The 21,750-nt window shown below is 48.9% G+C and overlaps 9 protein-coding genes across 9 annotated transcripts; 1 reads left to right on the forward strand and 8 right to left on the reverse strand.

The window, feature by feature from the left end:
• Window positions 1–25: 25 nt before the first annotated feature.
• PENARI_c082G11368 (uncharacterized protein) lies at window positions 26–1,019 on the reverse strand (the record flags this gene model as incomplete). Its single annotated transcript, XM_022637716.1, has 2 exons — window positions 26–399; window positions 458–1,019. Coding segments are annotated over 2 exons (936 nt in total), but the record flags the coding sequence as incomplete, so codon positions are not given.
• Window positions 1,020–2,530: 1,511 nt separating this feature from the next.
• Window positions 2,531–5,622, reverse strand: PENARI_c082G04184 (uncharacterized protein; the record flags this gene model as incomplete). The annotated part of the gene is made up of 5 exons (XM_022637711.1): window positions 2,531–2,549; window positions 2,604–2,683; window positions 4,166–4,236; window positions 4,295–4,982; window positions 5,038–5,622. 5 exons carry the CDS (start codon window positions 5,620–5,622, stop codon window positions 2,531–2,533), a joined length of 1,443 nt encoding a protein of 480 aa, XP_022482436.1.
• A 368-nt stretch (window positions 5,623–5,990) lies between these two features.
• Window positions 5,991–6,285, reverse strand: PENARI_c082G01307 (uncharacterized protein; the record flags this gene model as incomplete). Its single annotated transcript, XM_022637707.1, has 2 exons — window positions 5,991–5,994; window positions 6,068–6,285. 2 exons carry the CDS (start codon window positions 6,283–6,285, stop codon window positions 5,991–5,993), a joined length of 222 nt encoding a protein of 73 aa, XP_022482428.1.
• An 886-nt stretch (window positions 6,286–7,171) lies between these two features.
• On the forward strand, window positions 7,172–9,403 carry PENARI_c082G10178 (uncharacterized protein; the record flags this gene model as incomplete). Its single annotated transcript, XM_022637715.1, has 1 exon — window positions 7,172–9,403. The coding sequence occupies one exon, from the start codon at window positions 7,172–7,174 to the stop codon at window positions 9,401–9,403; it is 2,232 nt and encodes a 743-aa protein (XP_022482432.1).
• Window positions 9,404–10,341: 938 nt separating this feature from the next.
• Window positions 10,342–13,154, reverse strand: PENARI_c082G06718 (ATP-binding protein; the record flags this gene model as incomplete). The annotated part of the gene is made up of 9 exons (XM_022637712.1): window positions 10,342–10,345; window positions 10,485–10,624; window positions 10,679–11,098; window positions 11,147–11,219; window positions 11,272–11,458; window positions 11,508–12,339; window positions 12,389–12,507; window positions 12,558–12,661; window positions 12,724–13,154. 9 exons carry the CDS (start codon window positions 13,152–13,154, stop codon window positions 10,342–10,344), a joined length of 2,310 nt encoding a protein of 769 aa, XP_022482430.1.
• A 1,488-nt stretch (window positions 13,155–14,642) lies between these two features.
• Window positions 14,643–15,107, reverse strand: PENARI_c082G03187 (uncharacterized protein; the record flags this gene model as incomplete). The annotated part of the gene is made up of 1 exon (XM_022637710.1): window positions 14,643–15,107. The coding sequence occupies one exon, from the start codon at window positions 15,105–15,107 to the stop codon at window positions 14,643–14,645; it is 465 nt and encodes a 154-aa protein (XP_022482435.1).
• A 200-nt stretch (window positions 15,108–15,307) lies between these two features.
• PENARI_c082G08578 (uncharacterized protein) lies at window positions 15,308–15,714 on the reverse strand (the record flags this gene model as incomplete). Its single annotated transcript, XM_022637714.1, has 2 exons — window positions 15,308–15,583; window positions 15,631–15,714. 2 exons carry the CDS (start codon window positions 15,712–15,714, stop codon window positions 15,308–15,310), a joined length of 360 nt encoding a protein of 119 aa, XP_022482429.1.
• A 1,531-nt stretch (window positions 15,715–17,245) lies between these two features.
• On the reverse strand, window positions 17,246–18,517 carry PENARI_c082G02443 (uncharacterized protein; the record flags this gene model as incomplete). The annotated part of the gene is made up of 1 exon (XM_022637708.1): window positions 17,246–18,517. The coding sequence occupies one exon, from the start codon at window positions 18,515–18,517 to the stop codon at window positions 17,246–17,248; it is 1,272 nt and encodes a 423-aa protein (XP_022482434.1).
• A 1,399-nt stretch (window positions 18,518–19,916) lies between these two features.
• PENARI_c082G08031 (uncharacterized protein) lies at window positions 19,917–21,736 on the reverse strand (the record flags this gene model as incomplete). The annotated part of the gene is made up of 2 exons (XM_022637713.1): window positions 21,461–21,736; window positions 19,917–20,062 (listed from the first exon to the last, which is right to left on the reverse strand). Exons 1-2 carry the CDS (start codon window positions 21,702–21,704, stop codon window positions 19,917–19,919), a joined length of 390 nt encoding a protein of 129 aa, XP_022482433.1. The 5' UTR covers window positions 21,705–21,736.
• Between the last annotated feature and the right edge of the window lie 14 nt (window positions 21,737–21,750).

Genomic DNA, 21,750 nt, shown 5'->3' on the forward strand with positions numbered 1-21,750 from the left:
GCCAGGACATATGACATCGGCCACGCATAAAGTCCGCATATGCTGTTTTTTCTGCCCTGGTCCAGCGGTGGCGAGGCTGTGAATGAAGCACGTCTTCCCCCCCGGTGTTTGTGCAAATGGTTACTCTTTCAGATGCAGCAGGGGCTCCGTGCGGCGTGATTTGCTGAGTTTGCACTAGTCGGGTATCAGGTGGGGGAGTTTGTGGTCCATCAAATGGCAAGGTGCAATTCTCTTCACTCCCCGAATTCCCAACTGAAGATCCGAGAGATGAAAGCCGTGAAGACATGATCGGCCCCTGGCCAACAGGCTCAGGGGAGGAGGGTGCGATTCCGGTCGAACCCGAGAGATTGCTGCTATAATCTTTGAGTTGTTTCACGACGTGTTGGATCTTCGCAAATGCTAATGAGACTTAGCCGCTTGGTATCATGAATCTTTCACGATAGCTGTGACTTCTCACCTTGCATCATGTCTTTACCCAGCTCAGACATGTCGCCTAGCAGGGCAGTGATAGTCTCCTGCTCTGCTTTCAGATCCTCGGGGAGGGGCCCCGAGCAGAATATCTTCCGAAAAACAGGAGAGCAAACTGCTTCCCGGTCATGTTTGTTCATTTCTATTGTCAGACCTTGCGTACGGTAATGAACCATTTCATTGCCATAGGGTTCGAACTGGCCAGGTCTTGCGTCCCTAATCAGATCTACCCAGCCCGGAGTAACTCCATAGTCATTCCCCGGACCACTTTTCTCAACGACACGCGGGCAAGGGCTGCTGAAGGAGCCGCCAATGATGTCTTCCAATCTGCTGCCGAGTAAAGGTACGTTCAGGTGCCTAGCGATACCCTTTCCTTCACCGAGAGCGGTAGAGTATGAGTCCAACGACGCAAGAATTGACTCGATTTGGGCGCGTAAATCAGGAATTTTTTGTAATTGATCAGGGTTATGACGGACAAACAAGTCCAACTCGGAGCCACGCTGGTCTTGAACCGATAGAGGAGGTTCCGCAGCGTCGGGGCTTTCTTCCATGTTTCGATGGTCAGAGTCCTACGTTCGGGATCACAAGGTTCAAAATGCACGATGAATATCGTTGATCAGATGCGCAGACCAATCTCTGTGGCGAACGAGGGCAAATCTTCCTTTCTTTTCGAGTGCAGAACTGCGGCAAATATATATTACATACTGAGTATCGTCCTTTGTATCAGCAAGAATGTGCGCACCTCCACTTGTTCCTGAACTACTCACATGTGACTCGCGGCCAAACAACAGGGTCGCATCAAATCGCGTGCTTAAAAATTTGTAACAATTTGTGTTCGTTTTGATCCATCCTAGACTGGGTTGGAACGACCGTTCGCTTGCGGGTTGCGAGGGAGCAAAGCCAATGATATGTGGTGTTTGTTGGTTGTAGGAAGCGCCGTTGGTGATGGATTTGATTAGCGCGCAAGAGGCTTGGTTAGCTCTTCCACTAATGCAAGCACATTGAAGCTAGTTTGATGCGAGACTTCCGGCTCGGAAAATGTGACGCGGCTATCCGTATCGGAAGTATCGGCAATCTTCTTTGCCTCAGAGACCCGAAGGAGTCAAGACTAACAGAAGTGCGAATGACGACAGGGCATGGGTATTGACGTTGATCCAGATTGGCCGGGCCTTGGTCCGTGTACGGTGGAACCCCCTTGATGTTTACCCCTGAGATTCAGTGGCTCTGTTTTCGGCCCCATTTGCCTTCGAAGAGTTGGGGACGTTAAAGGCAACACCGCGCAGATGGAAGCATGCCATGGGTATGGCCGAGTAGCTTGACTATTCAAAAGTATCTAGGTGGGAAACCAAGAATGTGAGCCATTTTGGAAATACTTTCTACGAGCATAGGGAGCTGCTCAAGGCAATGGGCAGGGAGCTCTTTACTTTCAAATTTCCGTAGTATGATCGACGATCCATGGCTCCAACGTGGGGGCCAAAGTTAGAGAGGCCCGGCCAATCTTAAGGCGCTGACGGTGATCGACATGGTCGGGATCTGCCGCAGCACGGCCATATTCGTACAACAATTTCAGGATTTGTGGAAACTAGCCAAAGGCATTGAGAAGCTCGTACCATCCGCACTACTCGATGCGCCATACCGGCAGGAAGTAAAGGCAAATTTTTGGGGTTGTCCATTGGTTGGTTGTACCATGAGAAAGATACCTGGTCGTTAGTGCGTAGCCGGGACAAATTCCGATATCCCCGATACGCTAAACCATCAACGGCCCGTGTGCCCAGAGACTGACTGGAATTATCTTGGCACCCTAGCGATGTATATGATTTTTCGAGACCTACATCACTTGCTGCAATGTTAAATAGGCCCTAGTGGTTGTCTAAGGATGTGATCTTGCGCATTTGTGTACTGCATAGGGGCAGGTTAAATGGATTGAGCAGAGAAGGGATTCCCAGTCAAAACAAAATTGATTGCTGGCGTCTCCTTTTGGACCATCAGCATTCCTATAATTGACTTGCGTTGTTATGAGCTATATAAGGAAACCCAGGTAGTCTATCCCACTCCAAGGACCTTACCCTTCCGATTCAATCCTACTTCATGAAGTGCGTTAGCTGAGAATTGATCAGACAAAACAATTTGCATACCCATTTCCCAGGTTGGAGAAGATCTTTCCGAACATCGAAGAGCAAGTGCCTTTTGACCGGACCTTACGACCGAAGAGGCCCTAGCAAATCTGTTAGACATGTGTTTCTACAATCAGAAACGATACTCATGCGGAGACTGGAGCTGGACTAGCTTTGCTCACCAGCGCACCTAAGAGTACCGTATCGGTGAGACATGCGGCATCAAACTAGTCAACAAGACCGAAACAAAGAGTACAAAGTGCTCCTTTTGCGACGGGATTGAGACCAAATATCGACGGCGAGAAGCCGAGGAAGCTCGCCTGGCCCGGTGGATGCGCGAAGGAGCCATTTTGGTCGCTTCGATGGACCGATCTCGCAGAATTATTAAGACATAGACAGAGAAATATTCAGTTTGCGACGGGAACGCGAGCACCGGAGAAATTCCCTTTTTGGAATCGGAAAACCCCATTCAAACCGCTGCACAGCCAGAAAATTACCCTCAAAGCCCACATAATACAAGCCTTCGGGACAATCATTTGAAACGATGGCGTGAAATGGCACGATTGTTGGTTCTTGTTTTCGTCTCCGCAATATCCGTAGCCGCAGTACGTGCTTCCTATATTGAGGGATAGAAAAAGCTCATGCCGAACAGAATAAATACATTGGGCTGGCATTGGCCAGTGAAACCAGGGCTACGTTGGGATGGATATGGACTCACATCGAAATAATAGCAGACAATTTCGACAAAATATCTCATCCTACGTTGATAACACTACCTTATATGCGCACGGTGACATATAGCCACGGTAGCGTTCATACCTCTCTAATGATTGGGCATAGGGGAGGATAATCCCGACCGACAAATCAACCAATTGTTAGTGAACTCGCATATTAATGTAGAATATGAAACGTGTTTTCTCGACTCTATTACGTAGGACTTAGCTGGAACAGCAGTTCAGCGCAACCAGTCAAAGTTGCTTTTGGTTGCAAAAGCTACAGGTTCTTTGATTCATAAATCTGCCACAACCGTAAAATTTCCATTCCGGTGTGTCGACTGCGGCGGGATATACACCAGTTGAGTCAACTAACGCATTGGACCTGGAAAGTGAGGGCCGTCATGTGTAGACAGCGGTTGAACTGGATAGAAGCCTTTGCCTGTTATTCCCGACCTCGACGTGTCCCGCCGTTGTGTCTTATGTGTGAGCTCTTGGACCTCATACTTTGGCCCCAAGCTCAATGAAGCATCTGCTGGTATCCCAGAGTTGGGTTCCAATTAATTTCGAGTACGGATTCATTCATCCCTTTGAAACTTCGAGACTCTTTGCCGTTTGCTTGTTCCCTGATATGGAGCTGGATCAACTCGAAGTGGGACTAGGTTGGTCTGTAACTCCAAATTCCTGTCTTCGTGTTGGCGACCAACGAAAGGAGATCGATCCAGATTGCACGCTATGTGGTCTGGCCCACCCATGCTTGGGCCACGAGGTGACACCAGCCCAGATGGAAGGCCATAGATCGCCAACCGTTCATTGAGAGAGATCATCGCATAATACCTTGTGGAATTATCCAAAGCGGCAAAGACACACCATCGGCGCGCCTGGACAACAAATTGCTGACGGCACCCACACGACGCGGATGCCATGGATCTCGGTACTGTCTGACATTTCAGCTTTCGGTTTCTTTCACGCGCAGGGGTTTTAAACTGACAAACTTACCTGCTTCCGAGTGGAGAAGCTCCGATCTGGCGATGAAACACTCTTCTGCATGGAGGACGACTCGGTACTCTGGCCCACCTCCACCAAGTTTTCGAAACGATTCTGCCTCATTGTCTTCCCAGGTGACCAGAAGGCCTCCCGAGTGGGGTCTGAGTTTGATGCTATGCGGCAAAACTCGAAGCAGACGTCTGATCTGACGCATGTATTTCATCTCAGTCATGCGCAGCGTCGAGGATGCTTTAAAGATCGAAGAAATGGACAGATACAAGAGCTCCTCTACGACGTGACCGCAGAAAAACGGCGCATTCTTTTCGGTTATGGCAGCAGGAAACCATTTCCGACACGATGCTTCCTGGTGCGTCGCATCGAAGTCCAACCATCGATGATGAATTTTCAACGTACCGTGTCCGGCGTCGTATAACACATCAAGCTTCCCTGTCAGTCCTTTGACATAGAGTACTTTGATATGTTTGGTCGCCTTCAAAAGTGCCAGACAAGCCTTCAAAGCCCAGTCTGTTGTTTTTGCAAAGGCAGATTCGGGCGAAGCACAAGTCTCAGCATCCTTGAAAAGCTCTATCTGCTCCTCCTTGACAGTCCGGATCGGTGAACCTGAGCGCAGCAGGCTCCAGAGGGCCTCTGGAAGCCTCGTTGGCCTCTTCCCGGTGGTTTCTCGTATCATGCGCACACTCTGTTCGAGGTTAGTATATTGCATATCCAGCTTGAACATTTCACCGTGAACTGACTTGGACGCTTGATGTCTCGCTATAAAAGAATCTCTTTCTTCTTGTCACATCAAGCAAGTATTTCCAGATACGGGCCTTGGTAGACGGTCCCAAAAGTCTATCGGCTTGTTCAATATCGCCCACCTGGGGAAAGTTCTGAAGGAGATTGACATAAATTGGAAGTAAAGTTTGCTCGTGCATGTGCAGGGCACACTGCCATATTTGCCGCACCTGATCTGCCACCTCACACTTGGCGACCATTCCTTGTCGATCACGGCTGAACTTACCCAGAGCAAAGTCGTAACCAAACTTGTAGTGCTTGACCCCTGGTGTAGTCATTGGTAGCAGGATCCCATGAAGGAAAAGCCTTCCGTGAAACTGCGGATCCAGAAGCAAGTCTCCTTGAGGTGTCTCTATAATCGAGGAGGGATAGGAGAGCCCGCGGATGTCGAGAGTGACTCGCAGCCACCCGAAGAACGTTTCAGATGAGACCGGTCGACTTTGATTGGCACGCCCAGCCCCAATAACCACCGTAATGTCTCTTTCAACCTGGAAACGCAACTTTGCCATATCATCAGCTGGCTCTCGTTGAGTGGCGGGACTCATCTTGCGGGAAGGAGTAATGACACAACGGAGAGACTGGTACGTCCCATGCAGGCCAAAACTCCACTTACAGTGGCTTGCAGCCACGCTCACTTTGTATCCGTCTCGACTCAGTATTAACGCAGCCAGCTTGAGCCCCTCACCATGGGAGCCTGCCAGCTAGTCGTGGTTGTCCTTGGATGTGAACCCCATCACGAGAGACTCTACGGGAAGTTGCATGCAGGAATTGGTCAAGATGACTCGGCCGGTCTTTTTCTCATATTTGATGTACCCCAGAGCTCGCCGATCGCCGTTGTCATTCGAGGTAGTCGGAACTATGATGGAGAAATAGTCTTTCTTGTCTTCAAAGAATGGCTTGAAATCCAACCGGTTTAGCTGAAATCTTCCCAGAATGGCATCTTTCCTGTTCTCTCTCAGTGGTTATCCAATAGAAGTGAATGCCACATACCAGTTTTGATACAGCTCGCGAAAAGCATCGGTAGTGTCCCAACCTTTCACATAGACAGGTGAAATCCCAACTGGGATAGTTTGCCGTGACGGCTCAGTCGCTGTGCGACTGGTTCCTTGGCTTTGCTGTAATTCACGATCCAGCTGCAGATTCGCTTCGTCGCTCGTGCTCGTACAACTATCTTGATCCATGGGATCCTCGTCGGTGTGATAACTCATCGTTAGGTACGCGTTTGGAGCACTGCAGCAGAATGAATTATTGGTTTTTTGTGTCTCTGGGTCGTACGCCTGTTATTTATACGGCGCCCGGGCTTTTCTCTGAGGCATTCTCCCTGAAACCGTTGACTGTGGTGAGCAAAGACAGTGACATCCTCATGTATGATTGCATGAGGGAAAGGTCAAACTTGATATATCGAAAATGTGACAATAAACTGGTTTGCATCCATGACTTACCAGACCTTTACGAATGACCAAACGGTGATGTTGAAGATCTTTATGGTTGACTAGCTAGGTCATATTCAATAAACTCGACTTTCAACGTTGAATACCGGCATGTGAGCCATGAAGGTCCTCCCTGGCTCCGCATTTATATTAGCGAGCCAACTGTTGAAATGAGTTCAGACAGAATGTTGAAGTCAGCATGTCCAAAGATGAGGTACGCAATACGTTGAACTTAGAAGCCTGCCAGCCGATTTTAATCAAGCATTCGTGGACGGTAGTTAACGGTGAATTGAGATCATCAATGAACCGGAAAAATGTTGAACATATGATGAGAAGCTTGTCAGCTCGATTATCTTTGAGGTTGACGGATCGTGAGAAAGCTGAAGAGATGGACTTGTCTTCCAGATAAGACATGTCTCCGTTCAGAATATGCGGGTGTATTTTAGCTGGGTGTTCCACTGATGAGGCCAGTCTAGGTAGCCCGAAACGACTTTGTCAACGTATATCGAGCATCTTGGAATCAGTGACTGAAAACCAGCACAAACGTCATGCGCATAGCCCGTGACGGTTCGTTCCTCTAAGGCAGACGATAGCCCCCTGCTGTATTGAATGCGATCTTGTCATTGGAAACACAAGTTCTGACAAGGGATGAAGGAGACGAGGGATGGAGGATACAATCGCTGAGCTTCGACGCCAGCTTGAGGAAGAGAGACAAGCGCGAGAAGAAGAGAGGAGGGCGCGAGAAGAGGCAGAGCGGCGCCGAGGAGAGTCAGAGCTGCGAGTGCAGCCCAACACACTGTTTCATCTTCTCGATCGCTGCCACAGCTCTTTATCTCAAGCGATACGAGTTGAGACGGATGCGACCCTGACGACCCAGGGTGACGCGACTGACCCCGTCAACCGACTCTACCCCAAGCGCATTGTTCCTTGGCTTGACTTCCCCCGACTCCAAGAGCAAGTCTGGAAGAAACTCGACCGTACGGCCGCCTTTACCTCGCGTCCGCTCTTCCCTTCTGACACCCAATTGGACTATGTCGCTACGAATATCCAGAACAAGCCGATTTATTCAGAAGCGTCCCTACGGAACTTTGAGCGCGACAGGGTCGACAACTTTGTCGAAATGGTGATTGAGAAGTTACGAGACGACGAAACTCTTCGACACGAGTTTGACATCCAGGGACGAGTCGCTTTCTATGACCGCGCGAACCCAGCGGAACCCTCGCTGGAATATAGCTTGGAGCAGATGAATCCCCAGGACGTGCGGCCCCAGCGACCACCGAACACCAGGCATGGGAAAGGCAGAGGAAGGGGGAGAGGAGCGGCGCAGGGCCAGAAGAGGGCTGCCACTGCACGAAGACGCAACCGCCGCGCCGACCAGTTCTGCGTGCACGTTGTGGCCAACGAGCGACAGAAACCGGTGTATGCGGTGGAGTTCAAAGCGCCACACAAGGTGACAATCCCCGAATGGGTGTCAGGTCTACATCAGATGGATCTCGCTCGCGATGTCATTGATCAGGAAGGCGACACTTTTGAGTTCTATGCCACCTGCCTCGTCGCGGCAGTGGTCACTCAGATATTCTCATACATGATCGACAGTGGAATTCAACACGGCTACATCTGCACGGGGGAGGCTTTTGTTTTTCTCCATATCCCGAAGGATGATCCCACTATTGTTCAATATTTCTTATGTATCCCGAATCAAGATGTGCAGGTGAACGATGAGTGGCGCCTCCACCGGACAGCCATTGGTCAAGTGCTTGCGTTCACCCTCCAAGCGCTGGCCGCCGAAGCTCCGTCTCAAGAGTGGCATGATGCGGCACACGACAAGCTGAAGACTTGGGAGGTCGAATACCTGGACGTATTGAGAAAAATTCCCGAAACGCTCCGCAAAGACCCGCCAGCCTCCAATTATCGGCCCTCGCACTGGAAACTAGAGCCGAAGACACACAATACACGATCCCGTGCTCACTGCCAACCAGGCATGTCTACTCCGAAGCATTCGTCGACCGAAGGCAGCGGCAGTGATGAAGAATCGCATTCGCCATCCATCGCAGCAGCTGCTCCCAGCCGCTCGAGCCGCGGCCGAGGCAACAACCGTCAATCGACTAAGGAAAGCGAAAACACACGAGCCGGTGGGGACAACAAACAGACCTCTCGGAAAGACGGGCAGTCAACACGACCCTACTGCACAATTGCCTGCATCCGTGGCATGGTCAACCGAGACCCGCTGGATAAAGAATGCCCCAACTGGAAACTCCACGGTAGCCAGAGGCACACCATGGGACCACAGGAGTTCACACGCCGGCTTCACCGTCAACTTGCCCGAAACCGAAATCATGGGTTTGAACAACTCCACGTCTGTGGTCGGACCGGTTACCTCATCAAAGCCACTCTTCTATTACACGGATACACTGTGATAATCAAGGCTACCACGGCGGACAAGCAGCATCTCATTCAAGCAGAGGCAGACAATTATGGTTATCTCAGGAGCCTGCAGGGAAAACACATACCCGTCTGTCTTGGGACATTTACGCCACGAGTCTCATATTGGTACCACGGCGAACTAATGGAGCAGATGATGATCCTAAGCTGGTCAGGAAGCAGGCTTCAGCACGTCATCAACGATGACAACTCGAGTTTCTTCCACAAGGAGCGCGAGAAGGCCCTGGCTGTGCTCCGCTCACACGGGGTGGTCCATGGCGACAGTGAGTGGCGTAATATGTTGTGGGATGACCTGGGCGGTCGTTTGATAGTCATTGACTTGGAGGACGTGAAATGGGTGAAGCGCCCTCGGGCACTTGAACCAACCTCTGGCAACACGCGGCATGGTCATCGCGTCGGGGAGGGGAAAAGCAGACAAAGGCTCCTATCCAGCTCAACTGCTGTATGCACATGACGGCCCCTAGGCTCATGGACATTTACATCTGCACCTTCAGATTACATCATTTGTTCGTGATGTCCATAGGGAAGAAAGTACAGTGTCATGGAGCTGGCGCCTTGGTTTCGCTTGGAAATTCACAGATCGAATCAGGAAATCAAGGGGCCTTGGGAATCATTTACAAAGACTTTCGAGATATGAAGGTCCTTTGGAATGAAAAGCTCGAACGGGCAACAATCATCGACTTTTACGCCTCTAGAAAATTGAATTTTGGCCAGCTCCAAAGACCACGAGCAAAGAGACAACTGCTGCAAACGGAAAACCCATGGGTCTGCTGTGCCTGTTTTCCTGGGCACGATCGACTTGGCCGAAATCTATTTTCTTTATGGAGCTGGAGAGATTCGTCATATGCTCATGATGGGCTGGCGGGGGGAGGAGGGGGGGGGGGCCGGAAGTACAGCATCGATGGACTTGACGCCTTGGCTCCACCAGGAGACTCGCAAATCAACAAAGGAATCACTCACGAAGATTTTCGGCGTGACAATTTTCTTTGGAATAAAGAACTAGGCCGGGCATTGATCATCGACTTTCACCGGTATATATTGAAATGTCGACCGACTTTGCAGCGATCACGAGCGGTACAACGACAACTATGTCAACCAGAGATGGGAGATCCAAAACGTCTTTGTGTAACGGGAAGCAATATGCTTATTTTTTGGATTAGCAGTTCAAGTATGCATGATAATGAAGCATGAAGCACTTCCAGTCCACATCCTCGTGAATCAACCAGAACTTCGACCTATTATCGATCCTTGATGCCCGCTTTTCCACTTCACCTACATTGCCCCAAGAGGGACTCTGCTTCTATATGTGTTGACAATGACAAACTGACCGTCCAATTCTGGCTCTCGCACTTGACTTTTGTGTGAGGTGATGAATGATATGAAAACGTTGATTCAACTATGAAGCTTCAGTAACGATATATTGGACTGTCGTGTGCAGTACTAATCGAACATATTGCAATAAGAGACCGACTGCTCGACAACCTTGAGAAACGAGATAATCCACAGGACTTTCCCAGGTATGCTACTAGACATACATTCCATCAACAGGCCTCTCTTTGCCAAACTCCTTTGAAAACTTCTTATTGGAATCGGCTGCTAACTCCAAGTATTTGTAGGTCACCTGATTGACGTCAGCCTCAGCGAGAGCATGTGCGATTGCTGCGATGTTCTTGATCTAGTTCATGTTAGTCAACAAGTGAGAAGTGCAGAGCAGCTCTCTGGAACCCACCTCTCGCCCATTTAGAGTTAAAGACTCCAATCGTCGGAGATCGTACTCCTCAACGACGGCAGGTCCTTGCATCGTACATGCCTTGGACAGAAAGGTTGACCAAAGATCTCTGCGAAACTCTCTCGTCAAATTTTCATACTCGATGGTCAAATGGATCCGGCTTAGAATTGCGTCATCAAACTGGATACCCCGATTTGACGTCAAGAAAAGAATTCCTTGATAATATTCCAGCTTTCGGAGGAAAATGGTCACAAGGCGATTGTGGGTATCGTGGTATGAGGTACGCTGCTCCATGAAAGCGTCTGCCTCATCCAAGAGAAGGACGGCATCAAAATGTTTCGCGATCTTAAATACTGTTTCAAGTTGCTGCTCGAGCGCGTTGGAATCTCCGTGGTCTACAACAAGTTCGCCTGCGGATATCTGAAAAAATCAGTGACGCCAAAATCAGCCGAGCTGGATAGTTCATACCGAATAGAGGGGGAGCTTGAAATACTCCGAGGTTGCCTCAACCGTGAAAGTCTTACCGACTCCCGGTGGGCCACTAGCACGAGTTAGTTGGAAGTCTTGATAGTATAGGCGCTTCGCCGACATACTTCAGAAGAATGTTGAATCCTTGGCCCTTTCCGTCAACTACGTCGTCGAACGGTACCATCGGTATCATCCCTAGGCGGGTTTTTGCCAATGACAAGAGGATGGTCTTGGTCTCTAAAGGGATCTTCAAGCAGTCGAACGACTCAGGTGACCAATCCACGTCTTCAAGAGCACTGACTGCGCACTCCACTGAAATCACATTAGTCGGACGCCAAACATTGTCAGTAGACTTACATACAGAAAATCTTCTCCTTGAAGCTGAAACAGCATACTGTTGGGCAGGCGACCAAGAAATCGGTCTCGCTCAGTTTTTGTGCATCCACTCCGTCTCCTTGCATTCTCTCCTTCTCCCGCTCGCGATCCTCCTTGAGCATCGCACCTATGTTAATAACTGCAATTCCATCCTTTTCCTTGACCCCTAGGTCGCGGAGTGAAGGTCGGGAGTAGTTTGGCTGCATTTCATGAAAAAATGCGGCGTCCACTCCCACTCGACTGTTGACGTTGACTTTGATAGCCTTCCCCTTGTTCATAAAGAACGCGCTGCCTCTACAGTGCCGAATGTGTGAGCCGGCCAAATCGCGAAACTTTTCGCCTCTTTCGACCAAGTCTTTCCGGACTTGGCCGTGCCTTGGATGGTAGCGGAGAGGGAAGGCCTCAAGACTCTCGATCGGCTTTGACCCCCGGAACTTTGCCAGACGCAGAAACATTCCGGCCTCGCCGAACTTGACTCCGTCATAATCAAAGAATCGGCACTCGAGATTCCACCACGTCTCGTCATTTTGTGTCATCTCTTCCCCCGCTTCGAGTCTGACACATCGCGGCTCTTTTGTGCCAATGCATGTGGTATAAACATGGCAACCAGGCTTGAAAAGCGCCCAAAGAAGGTCATATGTAATATGACCGTACTGTAGCATTGATTCGAGACGCTGCGAGGTGGCTGAATATGCTTGCTTGAGGTGGTCGATGAGCAAGCGGAGGTGCTGACGTGGGAATTCACAGTCCGAGTTGTCCATATTTTCGGCATACTTGCCGAGCTCTGGGAGGAAATGGAAAAGGATATTTTGCTCGATCTAACCAATGTCAGCGATCTTCGTGGAGATAATACTCTGTCTCAATTACCGATGGCTTGTCTTCCATCAGGCTAATGGCCTTGATATCATGCAGCACCTCACGCAGGATGTCGCGCAGGCCTTCCGATTTGATGTCAATGTACGGCGTCACCTCCTCAGAATTTCGTTCTAATTATACCATTAGTCTGGTCTCGGTTTCCAGGCAAAACATTACGTACCAACACGTTCACGGACAACGAATGCATATTCAGCATAATCGTCCAGACCACTGCTGGTCTCCGCCGGTTCGACAATCTTGTATTTACATGCTTCTTTGTCCCAGCTAGATCCGGGTCAGCCATTTTCTGAAGGAATTAGAAGGGGAGATTGGCTGGTGGCTCATACGTTTCGACAACTGCTTTGAATGAGGGTGTAGATGCCCACTTCTCAAACAATTTGAAGTCATCCGGCGTCGTACTGATTGGATGTTTGAGATCTGTTCCATCTGCTACCGCAATGTCCTCCTGTTCATTGCTTGCAGGACAAGAATGATCAGGCTTGGCTGCCATGGAGAGTTCAGCCGAAGCACATTCATCACTGGTGAGGTTCACCAGCAGTTGCTTCAGTCGAACCATATCAGGGATTGGTGGGGACTGGTCCTGGGAGATAGGGGTGTTTGGCGGTTCTTGGTCGGTAAGATCAAGCAGCGCATTTTCAAGAAACACACCAAAGAGATGCATCAAATCCTTCAAGGTGGCAAGAGGTATAGTCGATTCCTTCGTTGGGCTATTGGGTGGTGTCAAGCCTTGGTGGCAGGAGGGAGTCTTCAGTGCCATGTTGAGCAATTTGAACGACTGAAAAATATCGGTGCGATATGGGAAGCTGGTATGGAGTGGCCCAAGAGACTGGAATGCCAATGATGAAGGGAAAGGTCAATAAGAGCCTGAGGAATTGCTCCTTCTTAAGTGTTCGTTACTCTGGACTTCTGTGTTATCCAAGATTATACTCACAGCTCAAGATTTTGCTTCCCCTCACATTCAGCGTTTAGCTGCATAGAAGTGCACTGTACGGTGCATGCATGATATACGAAGGAAACTGCTAATTTTAATTGGATAGGCTCAGGTATTATTCAGTTGGTGGCGTCGCTTTTGCATCGAACCACTAAATCGTGGTGTCGTTCTTAGCTCTGTAGGTATCGGAAGCACCAGCTTAATGACGCGGTAGACTTGGCGACCAATTGCAGCGATGATCACAGAATTGTGATCCCTGTGGAACGGCATCACAGGATTGTGTTCCCTGACAGATAACTTCCCCGTAGGTAGTGGTATCACAAAACTGTGATCCTTGTAGAGGGTACCACAAAACTGTGTTTCCCCTGACTTACCTAACTGCGAAAACGGACAAGTAGGAACGGGAACGCCCGAGACAGAAGTGGGGCTGGGGTTTGACGGTTATTGAAAATTAATTTTCCGGATAGCTTCAACCGACCACTGCCCCGCAGCTGTTCGCATCATCGGCTTCAGGCACAGCCAGTCTCAGTTATGGCATCATCCGCATTCAAGCTAGATGTGGCAAGGAAGTCTCTCCTCGAGGAGGGATTCTTTGATTTGAATGACTCTACGGTTGGCGAGCATGTCTTGGAGATGGAGAGGCGGGGCTTCCCGTACCTCACCGAATATGGTATGGACTTTTGCAAGCAATTTGCCTTTGACGAAGTAAGCAGAATGATACATCTCCGTGGCTACCATCTAATCATCTTCAGCGAATCCGATCTATCCTCGAAACCTCCCTTGAACGGTGCAGCCTCGGACACTGGCTGAGATACGAAGAATTTCCTGGCCATGTCGAATGCTTCAGGAGGGGTGGTCTAAAAGCTGGTCGCCGTGTTCTAATGGTGCATCTGTGGGCCAAAGGATCGCGAGCGGAGTATTATACCCTTTCGCATCTTTGCGACTTGGCGACTACGAAGGGGAGAAGATCCTTATATGAGATTCCCCAATCCGAGCTGGATCGTGTGGGCTCTAAGCCCGAGGTGAAGGATTTTCCAGATGGTGGCTTGTAAGTAATATATTTATATTATAGTGTCAGGATCTAACAACCGTAGGGTGATTCTAGACGCTAGACTCGGTTTTAAGATCGAGCAGGGATATGCCATTACGTTTCTTTTTGCCACGGATGAAGTGATCGCCAACTGGGCGAAAATGATCCTTCCACACTCAGAAGGACTGGAACATAAAGTCAGGGAATTAGAGATGCTGAGCGCGAAAATTGGACTGAACTTCACGTTTGAGGGTTCTGGTGGAAGCACAAAGAATTAGCCCTCATTATTCACGGTATACTGCAGCTTCTGTGGTTATATCCACAAAATCATCTTGAGCCGCCCATCCGGTCGACAATGCCGGGATACTGTTCATAATCTGAAGGATAGGAGCATCAAAATCTTGTAGCAAGTCGAGATCTTGGGTTTGCCCTTCTCCGGGATTGAAGTAGATTTCCTCCGTTGACATGTTCGAAGAGCTGTTAGGATTGACGGTATCAACCATGGTGCTCAGCCGGGGTAAGGCTATGGGCGACTGCATCGGGATTAGGGGTGCAGATAGTTCATCGCGAGCCTGGCCGAGCTGGCGAAAACTGTCACCCTCATTGCTTTGGGAAAAAAGACTTTGGTCCAAAGCCGTCATACCGATCCTGTCAAACTTGGCTTGAGCTCCCGAAATATCGGAGCCCAAAGCTGCCACTTCCCATTTCCGTTTCTTCCCCACAAGAACGCTTGATCGACACTGGCTCATTGCGAGAGCTAGTTGTTTGTCGGATTGTTCGCGTAACTCATCACATGTTTTCTTGATGAATGACCGTTTTCTTTCGCATGCTCCATCATGTCTATCGGCATGTCTAATGAACTCGCTCACGAGCCTGAAAACTTTAAAACAGCACACACAAACTTCCTCGCATGTGACATCTGAATTAATAATTAATAGAAAGCAGCGCGTCAGAGAGGACACCACTTGCGTTGTTGGAAGTGCCGCCGGAGTCCCTGCATTTTCGGAAATGGCTTCGCACGTTCACAGGATGGACAGAAACGCCCTTTGGAAGCTCCAGTCTTCCTTATAGTGCTCATAGGATTTCCGGCATCTTTGTCATAAATATGTTGGTCATCGTCGCTCTCGCCTTGGTCGTTGTCGTCCTTCCCTCGACAGTCATCACCATTGGGCCTCGAATGGGCTCGACACCGCTCGAGTTCGGCTTGTAGGCGCTGTTCGCGGGACTGGAAGAAGTCAGCTAAGTGACACGACTTATCTTAGCGTTACTAACACGATATTCTTCCAAATGCTCGAGTAGATTTAATTCTGTTTCAAAGAAGGCTGAGCAAGCACACTGTGGTTGTGTGTTTGACATTATTGAGGATGGGGTGCCGAGGAGAGGTAGGTCCACCCAACTTTTCCCATGGTTCGGCGGAAGCTCGATTAGTCAGAATCCGAGAAATCGGCCGGAATCCAATAAATACCGAGCAGGGCCGCCGCCGTTGGGCAGAAAGAACATCAGCCTTTTGCTCACAGAACTAATGAGGTTTTCCTGACTTGCTCTTAAATTAGCGCTCAAGCCTTCAAGAATCTACTTCTTTACCTACTTTTCACCTTGACGAGGACGAAGATGGCCCCATGTGAAACCTGCGGAGGCAAAAAGACCGTGAACGGTATTGCATGTCCAACCTGCAGTGGCAAGAATTGAAGATCAGCTGGTGAGCTAACACTCTAGCCGAAAATACTTCTTCATCCTTGATATCGTTAACACCTAGGAGCGTTCAGTTAAGCCATTCTTTGTCGATATAACTACAATCATCATGCTCACGCAGGAAGATCGTGCGGACTGATCAAAGCGACATGCAGCTGTTATCACATGATCGGATATATCATATTTTCCTGCCTGGAACTATGGTTGCCTGGCCTCGGGGTATTACATTGAAACGGCTACTCGTCCCCGCGCGGTTATGCGACCGACTTCTATTCTCTTAGAAGCATCCCTTGGAATTTCCTTTTTATAAAACGTGGGCTTGAAAAAACTAAAACACGGATGATTGAAGTTCAGGTGTGTAGACTTTTTTCCAACCACAGTATGCGTATTAATTCAAAGTCGGTCAGGTTTCCCATCCACCGTTTATGAAGAGGACTCGGGCTGTTGCAGTTGGATTGGCGATGCGGGTTTGCTGGAACAGTTTTATGCATTTGGAATTTTCTAACGGTACTACTCGGTTTTGAGTTATTGCTCAAATATCCCCGTTCCGGATCTTTGAATTTTTATTTTATTTTATTTTTTTGCCTTTTTGATATTGAGACATCTCCGCAGTAAGAATGCCAAGGTTGTATCGGTTGTTTTGGGCACACGACCTGCATTGACAAGCCGCCGTAAAGTAAGACCATTTGCTAGTAAGGAGGAAATGGATGACAAACATCTTGGTAATGCTCTGATCGACACAGACTTCGGGTAGCGGTAATCAATGAGAAGACCGCGCGGAGGCTGCGTATTTTCTGGCAAAGAACTTGAGGCGAAATTTAGCGTTTGACATTGCTAGGGTGATAGATAGATACGGGAAGAATATTGGAATAGGGGACTTACAAAACGGTTGGAGAACAGGATCCGTGTCAATCCGGCAAGCACTGTGAGAAGGCGAGTCGCTAGGCAAGAGGACTGGTGGCCCGGCCTTCAGATTACGATGATTGCTATGTCTAGATTTGGCCTCCTCTTTTGTCCGCCTTGGAGGGGCAAGAGGAGATCGACTCTAGACAAACCGTGCCTCCATACGAAAAGGCCTTCTGGTTTTATTCTATTGCAAGTAATTCTATGAGCCTAATTTGGGCGCAGTATTTAGATTCATACCGCGAATTGTCACAATAAAGCGTATGTCATATGATTGAAAATGCGTCCCCTTTCATTCAGCTTCGGACAGTTTGAGGAGTTGCTTTAGCTGAAAATCTCCTCGATAGCTTTCCATGGCCTCCGCTTTCCAGGTTTCCCAGTTTGAATCGCCTTCGATGCCCAAGGTCTTGAGTAGCCCGAAAAAGAGCCCAATGAATCCGTCCCAATCATCGAGGTCATATCCACAACAGAATTGGATTCGATGAAGAAGCCGCCCATTTCTGACTATCTCCCCAAGATCTGGATGTCCTTTCTCTTCCAAGCACTTGGCAAAGAAAGCTTCATCTTCGCCGATATGATCAGCCCCTTCGTAAAAATCCGCAACCGGAAGAAGCACAATTGGCGAGTTGAAAGCTGCTGATTTCGAATCAGTCTGGGCCCATTCCCAGTCAATAATGCCTGTTATGTTGTAGTCGTTGTCAACGAGGATCTGATCCCCCTTTTCGTCCGCATGTTTCAAGTAGAACATCCCATCGTCGAAAGAGTTTCTTGAAAAGATTTTGGGGATAATTTCTAGGAGAAAACGATGTATCAAGAAAGCATCGACTGGGCGGTTGACGTAGGATTCTTGTCGTATTATCAAATCCAATATCAATCGAATGTGTGCGGTGAAGTATTCTTCTGAAGACGAATAGGGCCCAAGCATTTTCATATGCAAGTCCTGAAAGTCGGTCAATGACTCTCGTGCGATGGGGCCCACATGAGAAGAGTTCTGCTGATTGAAAGAGCCAATTACCGAGAAGGGATAACTTTTCAGTTCAATGTAAATATCCGCAAGCTGACTAGCAATTTTTTGCCTCTGCTCAGGGGTAGTAATTGACCAGCGCAATGATTTCCCAGGCAACTTCTCCATAAGGATATAACCAACACCGACAGGGTTTGATTCGTCTGCATTGAAGTCAAAAACCGTAGGAACAGGAACTTTTGTCTTGCTCAAGAACTGCAATGTTGAGACTTCGCTGCGCAGTATGTAATCCCGCAACTCCGGGGGTGGGGAAGTAGCGTTGAATCTTCGGATACGCGCGAGCCAGCTTTTCCCATCCTCGAATAAAATCTCGATATGATAATTCATGCCTCCCATAACTGAGCTACGCAATGCTCTGTCATATTGTAGACCCTGGGCTACAGAGCACGCGAGACCGCCGCGGAGACTGCTAGCACGTCGAGTGAGCGCTAAAATATCGATCTTTTCAATAAGAGTCGTGATTTCTTTCTTTTCAGCCTCTTGAGCAGCAGGGTCGTAATGATGCTCATCCTGTTCAGACCGAAAAAAATCAGTAGCCATTTCAATTTGTAGGATTTGATTCACAAACCTCCCACTTTGGGCACGTATGATACTCTGGCCCCAAATGTTTCGCGCAAAGATGGAGATCACAAAGGACGCAGTCCCCATACGTGCGAACAGAAGGTTTGTTGCAACCGTCAAAATCACAATGCCAAATTGCCATTGTTCGAAATTGAACGGGGATATCGTGAAATAGCGAAGCAGAGACGATAATGTCGAGCCTTGTATCTATCCGTTAAGACCCTAGAACGACCCCTCCTGGTGGCTGGAATGACCCGTGCTGAATAAGTAATGTTAAACTTGCATAGACCGTGTACGATTGACACGTGTCCTTTACTGACGCAGTGGTCATCATCATATACGCACAGGCCTTGTCAGCATAGAAGACTAGATCCGATTTAGCTGCAACCCTTGTCACAATCAATGGTACGTGACTTTCGAGGACATGAGCTTGCTCCTGGGCCCCGTGCTTATCAGGTATGATGATGGGACACTTTCAGCCGCGGCGCTGGGCTACCAGACTTCATAGGCCAATGTCAGGCTTGGCAGTGTGACTGATGCAGTAGCAGCGTCAGACCTTGGGAGGTATCGCATGCATCAGCAGGCAGCATTGCATTCGTGTTGGTGGACTGGACCTCAAATAGTAGGTTCTTCCCCGGAGCTGCTCGAAGATACTCTACTGCTTTACTACTGCGTTTCTCTATTGTATTCAAACAATTTCTCCATCATAATCAATTTGAAGTCCCTACTTCACCAGCCCAAGATGCCAAGTCCCGCCATCAAGTGTGTTAAGCAAGGCTGTAATACGTGGGCCGAGAGCGGATCGAAGTTCTGCACTGCCCATAGTACGCTACATTTGCCTCGATACACCTGGAACACTTCACTGATTTTGGCTTACCATAGAGTGAGCACTAAACCCGAGACGTTGAACGTGGAATACCGTGTTGTTCGCGCTACATATTGGAGGACTTGGATGATGTAGTTGGGCTCTCCAGATTAGACAAGACGTGCTGGTGGCATTGGTGGCGCTGATTCAATGCCATATGTAAAGTTCAGGATCGGAACTCGGGCATTGAATGGAATTATTCTTATAATCCAACACCGTTATCTTGTTCCTGTCTGGCTTCTGCCTCGTTACTTCTTACTTATTCCTGCTTTCGCCTCTTGTCTGCCTGCAGGAAGGGGCTCTGTAATCTAGGGAGATGTTTATCAAGAAACCAGTCACGTTCCTGTTGACGGTTCTATCGGTGCCAGGAGCTCATCTCTTGACCCTGGGAGTTATCTTACTCCCAGGGGCTCCTAAAACATTCCTGGGAGCAAAGAAGCAGCTTCTAGGAGCCACGTAGCCCCCAGGAAACCCGATGTAGCTTCTGGGGTCTGCTATCCCCACCACGGGGAATCAAAGCCGCGTTCCTGTTGACAACTTGTTGATTCCTGGGGCGATGATTTGGTCTCCTGGGGGGATCCAATGACGCAGAATTGTGCGCAGGTCCGGTGAAGGTGTTTTGTGAGGGCTTTCGGCGATCTCGGAAGGCAAGCTATTGACTCTAGGACCCTAAAGTAAGCTCCCAGGGGCTCCACAGCTCCCAGGTCTGGTCAATGTATTCCCAGAGCCAGTTTCGTATTCAGCCAGGGAACGTAAACTGAAGATCCCAGGGGTACATATCGTTTTCCTAGTATTAGAAATAGCCCCGGGACCTAAAGAGGATTTCCTAGGGGATAAACAGCCCCTAGAAATGCTTTTGAAGGTTCCAGGGCCAACATAGTGATTTCTACAGTCAATTCAAGAAGCACAGAGATCTGTCAATTGCTCCAGCCCCACGAGTTGCATTTTCTGTCAATAATCTCCGCCTTATTCGACGCGGCTCCACTGAGCTGAATCCTTGTCTTTTTGTCATCGCTGGTAAGGTAACTATGTCAGATTCGAATTGAGCGACGCAGCCAGTAAATTTTGACTAAGGCCTAGTGGTGTCCAGCACTTGCAAAGATGAACGGTCGCCTTGTAATCTGAAGTATAAACAATCAGAATTTCATTTCTTGCTAGGCTTGCTTCAAAAATCCATATCCAGCTATGGCCACAGTTGCTGATCACGATGCCGAGTGTCGGTCACGTACACTCACGAGTGATTGGCAGTCGCTTGTTCTATTTCCATCTACCTCGCCTGCACCCTACGATCACCCACGCAGAGTGGAGAGTCGTGCCGACCGGCGAAGCGGTGCAGAGATGGACTCTCAGGTAGGCCGGTCGGCTCCCGCAAAAGTCCTCTACACACCGTCATTCGCCCTCAAACCATGGGTACAAAACACAGTTGGCAATGGGCGACAACTGCTGTCATTTTTGCTTGGAGGTTCTTGTCATACTACATTAATGAGCACCTCGACACAGCACTTGATGCTGAAATACCTCACTCATCTTGAGCTTCACAGGTCAGGATCCGGACGACCCAGAACTACATTGCCGGGTCAAGTCTCCTTAGAATGGACAGGCGCCTTAAGGACATGTAAAGCTTGATCTGAAGAGCGTATGCGGGCAGGCCTGACTTTTGATTATAACTTACAATGTCATCCCCAATTATATGTTACTTTGAAAAGGGAACTTGAAAGCAAACTCAACCTCTCCCAAAACATTCCTCCCATTTCTGTCTAGCACCCTGCCATTGAATACCGCGTTCGCCTCGGGAACGTACATTCTCTTCCACAAAACAACCGAGCGATCTTCATTATGAATATCCGACTTGAATTCCATCGCCGTATCATGCTTTGAAAATTTGATCGTGTGGGGTTCTCCTGAAGCGTCGATGTAGGGTAGGGTAGAGCCGGGCCGTATGTCTTGGTAAAGATCATCCCAATCGATCGCAAAAGAGGAAGATTTCACGGTACACATGTATTTCGACCGTTGAGTCTCCATTTGAGGATCTCGATATCTCAAGTATACGCCCGTACCCTTTAACCACATCACCGGCATGCTCGTATCCGGGTCTCTGTACATGTATTTGCTCTCCACAGGCTGGACTAAGGCGTCAAATGGCTCTTCTGATGTCGCGAGCTCTGTTGGCGCTTCGTGCGTGGGCTGATTGGGGGTTATTGCCACGATCCAGATTTCAGGCGTATGTATGAGTCCGCCATTGGTCTCCACCTCCGCAATTCGACTGCCCCAGTACGTTGCCGGACGCTGGATTCTCTCCATTAAATCCAGAATATCGTTACCAAGAATTAAGACTTGCAGTCCCTTC

Source organism: Penicillium arizonense, assembly GCF_001773325.1.
Source record: "Penicillium arizonense strain CBS 141311 chromosome Unknown PENARI_contig082, whole genome shotgun sequence".
In the NCBI taxonomy this organism is placed as follows: domain Eukaryota; kingdom Fungi; phylum Ascomycota; class Eurotiomycetes; order Eurotiales; family Aspergillaceae; genus Penicillium; species Penicillium arizonense.